We start from the raw sequence: 8378 nt of genomic DNA on the forward strand, positions 1-8378 counted from the left end.
TTTTCAAGCCCCCAGGTCTAGAACTAGAACCGCGGTAAGCTGTGTGGGAGTCCAATGACGTAACTGCTATGCCACCTGCTGGCCCCTCGATATCAGCAATTTCTTTTCTTTTCTTCTTCTATTTATTTATTTATTTATTTATTTAATTTGCCAGAGGGTGTGTGCTCTTGAGAGAGAGAGAGAAAGAAAGCACACCTCATGGAGAATGGTCACACTGCAATCCCTTTTGCTCCATATCTCCCTCCTGATGGGATTTTGGGCATACACACATGGGCACCTGGCATGTGTTTTAAGTCACTGGGCCAGGATTCAATCACATGGTTGGCCATGTGGGATCCAGTTCCTTTAATCCCTAGGCTCCAGAACTGGCCCAGATATTGGCAATTTCATGTGGCTCAACCTAAAACAAGGAGACAGGAACTAAAGAAGAAATATACTATGTTCCCAAATAAAAGATGGAATATTTTACATAACTTATTCCAAGCGCCTAATGAAATGTAATTCTAATAGTATCCAATAGGTGATTATAAAGTTCATTAAGAAAAACAAATGATTGAAAATAATCAACAAGGGACCAGCAGTTAGTGTAATGGCTATGTCATTGAACTCCCATGTAGTCGACTGCGGTTTGAGTCCTGGACCCAGTGCCTTAAACTCATGCCGGGTACATGTGCGTGCATGCCCAAGATCCTGAGAGGAGTACGGAGGAGAAGGGATTGCGGCGTGGCCATCTCCCCTGGGGGCTGATTTCTCACTTTCTCTCTCTGTCTCTCTCTGTCTTTCTGGCGAGCGCATGCACCCTATAGCAAAAACCTCTCCAAAAAAAAAAAAAGGAAAAGAAAAGAATCAAGAAAATGTTAAAGAGTAATGAGGATAAAAGGCATTATATAAAGCTGTAGTCATCAAAATAGCATGGACTAGTACGAGAACAGACTGATAGCTCAATACAGTTGAATACACAGCCCAGAGATAGAGACCCTGGAATCGATATAAACATTTAGTAGGTGGTGAAAGCCACATCACATACTAGTGGAGAAAAGACAGATCGCTCAAAAAACGGTGCTGTTAAGGTAATTTTAAAAAAAAGTTAGATGATTCAGGGCCAGAATGGAGGAGAAGGGATTGCGGCGTGACCATCCCCCCTGGGGGGTGATTTCTCGCTTTCTGTCTCTATGTCTCTCTCTGTCTGTCTGTCGAGCGCACGCGCCCTATAGGAAAAACCTCTCCAAAAAAAGAAAAAAAAAAGTTAGATGATTGCCTTACATCATATACCAGGTAAATTCTAAATATATTCAAGGGTTAAATGTAGAAATTATAACAAAAATGTGTTTCAAAAGCATGTAAGTGGGGGCCAGCAGGTGGCATGATGATTGAGGTGCTGGACTCCCACATGGTCAAACACAGTTTGAATCCCAGACCTGGCAGCTTGCTTTCTCACTTTCCCTCTCTGTCTCTATTACTCTCTCTCTGGTGAGCCCATATGTCCTATAGAAAATTAAAATACTACTACTAATAATAACAAAATAAAAAAAATTTAAGTGAATAATCATTGTATTGTGGGATAAGGTACACCATTTATGCAGAAAAGCAAATCTAGAAACAGAAAAGTAATAGATATAATTGCATAAAGCTTAAGAAATATAAGATAACAACATTTTTTAAGAAAAACAAATGATTGAAAATAATCGAGAAGAGACCAGCAGTTAGCGTAATGGCTTTGTCACTGAACTCCCATGTAGTTGACCGTGGTTTGAGTCCCAGACCCGGTGTTGTTATATATTAACAACATATAAACAGTATTAGAAACCAAATGTCAAACTGAGAAAAATATGTGCAATGTATGAGACAGTGTTAATATCTTCAATATATAAAGACTTCTTACCAACCAACAGAAGAAGCTAAATATCTTACAAAAATAGGCAAAAGACAGACATAGAAAGTTTACGAAGAAATACCAAAGGTTAAGTGATAGGTGAGAATCATGAACTTCACTCATAGCTAATGAAATTCAGATTAAAACAATGGGATACCATTTTTCAACTATTAGGTTCACAATAATTTTAAAAGTGACAATATTAACACTGATGAGAGTATAGAAGATGAACCATATTCACATATTGCTGGCACAAATATAAACTTTATAATCTTTCTCAAGTATAAATTTCATTAAGAGCCTTGGAATTATTTATATTTTATGACTGGTAAATCAATTTAATTTCTAGGAAAATAGTCTAAGGGTATTATTGCAGATGTGAAAGAACACAAGGTGTTTTGTTTTGTTTTGTTTTTTAGAGGTTTTCGCTATAGGGCACGTATGCTCGCCAGAAAGACAGAGAGACAGAGAGATAGAAAGTGAGAAATCACCCCCCCCATGGGGGGGTGGCCAGGTCACAATCCCTTCTCCTCCATTCGCCTCTCAGGATCTTGGGCACGCACGCACATGCGCCCGGTGTGAGTTTAAGCCACTGGGTCCGAGACTCGAACCATGGTTGACTACATGGGAGTTCAGCAACATAGCCATTACGTCAATTGCTGGTCCCAGAACACAAGGTTTTTATTACAATATTATTATACCTAAGAATTAGAAACAAGCTAAATATTCAAAAAATAAGAAATTGTTAAGTATTTCTGAAACATTCATGTGGTGGAATATTATTTAATAATTAAGTATTTAATGGCCTGGAGCAATATTCATTATTTAATAAGTTTAAAAAGCAGAATACTAACTTTTATATACAGTGTGAACACAATTTTGTAAAAAGAAATAAGCTTACATTACACACACACGCACACACATACATACACATAGGAAAACACATAGAAGAAACAGCACAAATCATTATAGTCCATAGGTATTGCACTTATGGGTAATTTAACTTTAAAGATGTGAAGTTATCTATTTTTTTTCATGAATGAGAGAGATAGAAAAAGACAAAAAGACAGTGTCCCCAACAGGGTCTTGATGCCATAATCCACCCTCAGCCTCAGGTAGGCCCTGACAGTGGCCATGCATGTGCCTGGCATACTCAGAGACATGAACTGGAACCATCCCATGTGGTTCAGACTTGCAGAACATCACAATTTATAGGTGCACCAGTGTTTAGTGCCCTCCTTTTGGGTAATTTATAGTTTTCTTTTTTTGTGTGTGCTTTTCTGTATTTCTCAAATGTTTTACAAACTATGCACTTTTTCCCCCCAAAGAATGATTTTATTTATTTATTTACTTATTTTAATTTGACCAGAGATGGACAGGGTGAGAGAGAGAGAGAGAAAGTGAGAAAGCAAGCCGCCAGGTCTGGGACTTGAACCACGGTTGGCCATGTGGGAGTCCAGTGCCCTTAACCACCACGCCACCTGTCAGCCCTGACACAGTTTTTTTTTTTAATTGTAGTTAAACATACATATGTCTTAAGCACAAATGCATTACTTTTAAAATTACTAATAGAAATCATGTTTTTTTTTAATAAATAAGAATATATTGAGTTGACAATAAATTTGAACCTACATAATAAATAAGAATATATTGAGTAGACTATAAATTTGAACCTACACTACAACGTCAACAACATGACAATTATTTATGTGTGGACAAAGACAGGAAAGGAACATGACCCAGCCAGATAAAAAGTTTCACAGATTGGTGTGTATATGTTCGGGCCTTTCAGTGCTGAGTAAGCAATGGCTCAGACCCCCTACTCCAAAGGGGAAGTGGAAAGTGGAAGCAGAGGGACTGGTTAGAGTCATGTGAAAAACAAACTCAGCTGGGACTGATCATTTAAATTTGTATTCAACTGACCCCAAATTAATTCCCATACAACTCTTCTATAATATACTCATTGTATAAATCAGGAAGTGGCCAGGGGGGCAGGCAAGCCATGAAGTGGAATTTGAAGGGCCTGAACAGGGTTAGGGAAAATGCGAAGCCTCAAACACTGCTGCTTGGATTTTGAGCCGTGCTACCGTATGGAGGTGGCCATAACCTCCTTCAACCTTATTTGAAGTAGTTTGATTTGTCTTTTATTAAAATTGTCTTATTCTAGATTAAGCCAATTACTTACTTTGGAACCGCTAGTACTAGGCTTTTGTCTCTGTGCCCTGCAGAGAAAATGTGTTTCCCAGGTAACAATTAGGAAAATGCTTGGCCAATCCTGCTAAGATACGGCCCCATTTTAAATGCAGTTACTTCTGCAAGGGAGTCAGGGACTATGACATCTCTTAGCTATAGTTCCTGGCTTAGTCCTGTCTGGGAGGGCAGCAAGGGGAGAGAGAAGTTGCAGATGATCTTCTATAACCTACCCTATACTGGGCTTGGAAGAGCAAGAACCACAAGTGATGGGAACCAGAAAGAGAGTGGCAGAAAGTAGGCCTCAGCTGGAGGCTTCATAAAAGTCCAAAACAGGCCCAGCTGTTGTGTAGTGTCCAGCAAGGCTGGAAGCCCCATACGGACCAAGAGTTCAGATCCTCAGGTCAGCCTGAAAAAAATGTCAGGCATGCACGCAGATGCCTAAGATCCTGAGGAACTGGATGGCTGGGGAAAGGAGATCATGGCATCACCTGACACTGCTGAGGGTGCTTCTCCTTCTCTCTATCTCTTTCTCACTCTCTCATGCATGCACACACATTCTCACTATCATTAGAAAGAAAAAACAATATAGAGAAAAACAAACCCTAAACAGAGAATAGGGCTGAGGAGGAGCTTGGGCGGGAGCCAATAGCCCTGAGGTTAGCAGTAGAGATGCCATGAAGCAGAAGTTTGCAGAGTATTTGTACAAGCTCCTCAGAAACCTGGCATCACTTGGGGTCAGTGTGCTTTGCTGTTGTGTGAGTTTACTTTGGTGCAAAAAAATTTAATCCACTCATAGGTTTTTCACAATATGCATTTTCCATGAACTTTCTGAAGATTCACCACAGCCCCCCCTGCCCCCCCCCCCACCCCCACCAATGACTACTCACCTGCATCTTTCTCTTTACGGTGTCAAAGGGAAAGGAGAGGGTCTGGGTCACCGCAGCAGCGAGACAGACATTGGCAAAGTTCTGAAGGAGAGAGAACTGATCTCGGGGTCCATTCCAGATTTTCTCCAGGTTCATGTAAACTAGGAGGGAACCAGCAGAAAATGGGAGCGCACCTGCAAAGCAAAGCCAGGAAGACGCTGCTGATGTCTTGGAAAATACTGGCTTTTGAAAACAAATACCTGTGGGGAATCTGGGGAAAGTAAACAGGAGGTGCTCGGACCTGCTGAAATCACTCCTCACTCCCAGTGACAGGGCATCAGGGAACTTTTTCAGGTAGCAATATTGTGCTATATTTTGCTAGACATTGCGCCATAGGTCAAGATGCATCGAGTGGTTTACTAAAGGTTGATTTGTGCACTTTACTGTCCATAGGTTATATTTTAAAAAGAACCATAAACATCGAACTCTCATTAATGATACATGTGTTGCAGGATTTAAAAGTGAGGTGTACTGGTGTTTACAGCTTATACTGAAATCATCAAATTTGGACTGATGAAAGAGTGGAAACATGAGTAGATGGGTAGATATCTGATGGAGCACAATGTTAATTATGGGCCAGTCAGGTGGTGCTGTGGTTGGGACAGTTGGATCCCATATGGCTGGTGACATGGTTCGAGTCCTGGATCTGGCAGCTTGGGAAATATGCCAGAATGTTAAGCACCTATGTGCGGGTGTCCCAGATCCTGAGAGGACAGTGGAAGAGAAGGGATTTCAGTGTGGCCATCTCTCTTGGGGGTGATTTCTCACTTTCTCTGTCTCTCTCCCTAATGAGCACACACACCTTTTAGAAAACACTAAAAATGAAATTTAAAAAAAGTTCATTGTAACATCTAGATGGTGTGTATATGGCCGTTTACAAGTCTTTTACGTTTTCTGGGAGTTTGATATTTTTAAAAAAAGTTGGAAAAAATCCTTCTCATTAAAAGAAAGAGAAAAAGAAAAAGAATGAATCAGAGAAAGAGAAGGAAAGAGGAAGAAAGGAAAAGAGAAAGAAAGAAAAAGGAAGAAAGAGAAAGGAGAAAAGAAAGAAAGAGAGAGAAAGAAAGGAAGAAAGGAAGACAGGAAAAAGGTTAGTGGTTGGCACCTCATCAAGTATGGGAGGCTAGGAGGTGTGGGCTGTAACTGAGAAGGAAACATGCTGTAAAAACTGAGAAGTGAGAGGCTCTCAGCTCTGGGGGAGGTTATCTGACCTCACCTTTGGGAATAGTGTGGTCATATCCGTTCCCACTGTACACTGTATGGCATCCTTGCCTTTCTGTAATAGTAACCAAGATGGTGGGCAGGTAAGGAAGTAGGCAGCACTTTTGCAAACTTCCAGAAAGTTCAGTTTTCAGAGGGACTAAATTTCTCCCTAAAATAAGATTTGAAAGAGGGTATAGGGCTTTCCCCTTAGCCTAGTAGTTAAAGGAAGCCAGATCCCACATGGCTGACAGCAGATTGGATCCTAGCCCCAGCAGCTTGAAAAACATGCTGCATGCATGTGTGTATACACCCCAAATCCCAACGGGCTGGAGAAATGGAGAAGGGATTGTGGCATGACCACACCCTATTGGGGTGTACTTTTTCTCTCTCCCTCTCTCTGGTGAGCACATGCACCCTCTGACAATGAAAAAAAATTAAAAGAGGGTATAACACAAGTACGGTTGCTTATCTTCAGAAAAATGTAATATTTAACAAACATATTTGTGTATTAAAAACGACCTGCTGGGGCTGGCAGGTGGTGTGGTGGTTAAGGGCACTGGAATGCCACTTGACCGACTGTGGTTCGAGTCCTGGCTTGCTTTCTCACTTTCTCTCTCTTTCTCTCTCTGTCCCTCTCTAGTCAAAGAAAGAAAGAAAGAAAGAAAGAAAGAAAGAAAGAAAGAAAGAAAGAAAGAAAGGCAAAAGAAAGAAAGAAAGAAAAATAAAAATGACCAGCCAACCCTCTATTTACCTTATTTAGAAAACACTGGGACTGCAGTTAGCATAATGGCTATGTGGCTGGACTCCCATGTAATCGACTGGGGTTAGAGTCCCAGACCTGGTGGCTTAAACTCATGACGGGTGCATGTGCATGTGTGCCTTCCCAGGATCTCGAGAGGAAAATGGAGGAGAAGGGATTGCGGTGTGGCCATCCTCCCAGGGGGTGATTTCTTGCTTTCTGTCTCTGTCTCTCTCTGTCTTTCTGGTGAGCGCACGCGCCCTATAGCAGAAGCCTCTCCAAAGGGGAAAAAAAAAAAAGAAAACACTGGAACTTTGCTATGTGCTGGGCACTATGGCAGGTGCTGGGGATACAGAGAAGCAGGTTGATTCCTGGAGATGCTCACCATGTAGGGAAGGAGACAGCCAGGATAAACTAGCAAGTGCAACACTCCCAAGATGCGCCATCACAGGGATCGTACAAAATGATTTGGGTACAAAAGGCTCAGAGGGATTAATTTTGCCTGGGGAAACCAGGAAAGACTTGACAGAAGAAAGAACTTTTGAACTGGGTCTTGAGGAATGAGTAGGAGTTCATCATACATCAAGAGAATGGAAGGGCAGTCTAGGCAGAGGGAAGAGCATGCACAAAGGAAGTGGTATTTCCAGGACCACAGTGTTTCTGCATGGGTGGAGCAGGAGTGCAATGGAGGTGTGGCAGGGATGAGGTAAAACAGACTAGCAGGAGCCACGTCTGTAGGGTCTGGAATGTCATGAGGAACCTAGGCTTTCTCCTGTAGCTCTGAAGGAGACATTGAAGGCCCATAAGGAGGACAGTGAAATGAGGGCAGTGAACTGATCAAGTTGCATTGTGAAAGATCACCTGATCCTGGCAGCATTGCACAGGGCAGATCCAAGACTCCGGGGCAGGTAGGAGCCCAAGTCTGCAGGAGAGTCTGAATCAGAGGAGTCTGCGGTGAAAATGATGAGGGCATAAGTTCAGGCAGAGGAGATGAGGATGGAGAAGTGGTGGTATAGGTTCAAGGACTAAGAGGTCAAATTGGGCCCAGCCTCTGTGGCCCAGGTGGCAGCATACCAGCTTATGGAGCTAGGAGCCACACGCCAACCGCAGTTCAAGCCCCTGGCTTAAACATACAAGCTAGAGAACTGGAGGAAGGGGATCGTGGCATGACTGAGCCCTGTGGAGGGTATTTCTCTCTCTCTCTCTCTTCCTCTGCCCCTCTCTCATGTGCTCTTTATTATGAATGGAAGAGAACAATGAAAAAAAGTCAGGACTTGGTGACTGAAGTAGGAATGGAGTGTGAAAAGGAGTTGAATTGATCCCTAGGTTTCCTCTGGGTTAGGCCTGGGTGAAAGGAGAGTGAATGGTCTCAGGTTTGAGATGAATGAGTACATCAGGGTTAGCCTAGAGTTTGAGGTGCTTAGGGAACATTGAGGTGAAGGTT

General features: G+C 42.2%; 1 protein-coding gene across 1 annotated transcript in view; it reads right to left on the minus strand.

The window, feature by feature from the left end:
* SLC25A43 (solute carrier family 25 member 43) overlaps positions 1-8378 on the minus strand; it is a 74586-nt gene that overhangs the window by 30687 nt on the left and 35521 nt on the right. Inside the window, exon 6 of the mRNA XM_006168282.3 lies at positions 4954-5126. Within this exon, the coding sequence (XP_006168344.2) occupies positions 4954-5126 (173 nt within the window). The remainder of the gene's footprint in view (positions 1-4953; positions 5127-8378) is intronic.

This window comes from Tupaia chinensis, unplaced genomic scaffold (assembly GCF_000334495.1).
Source record: "Tupaia chinensis unplaced genomic scaffold, TupChi_1.0 Scaffold145659_1, whole genome shotgun sequence".
Lineage (NCBI taxonomy): Eukaryota > Metazoa > Chordata > Mammalia > Scandentia > Tupaiidae > Tupaia > Tupaia belangeri.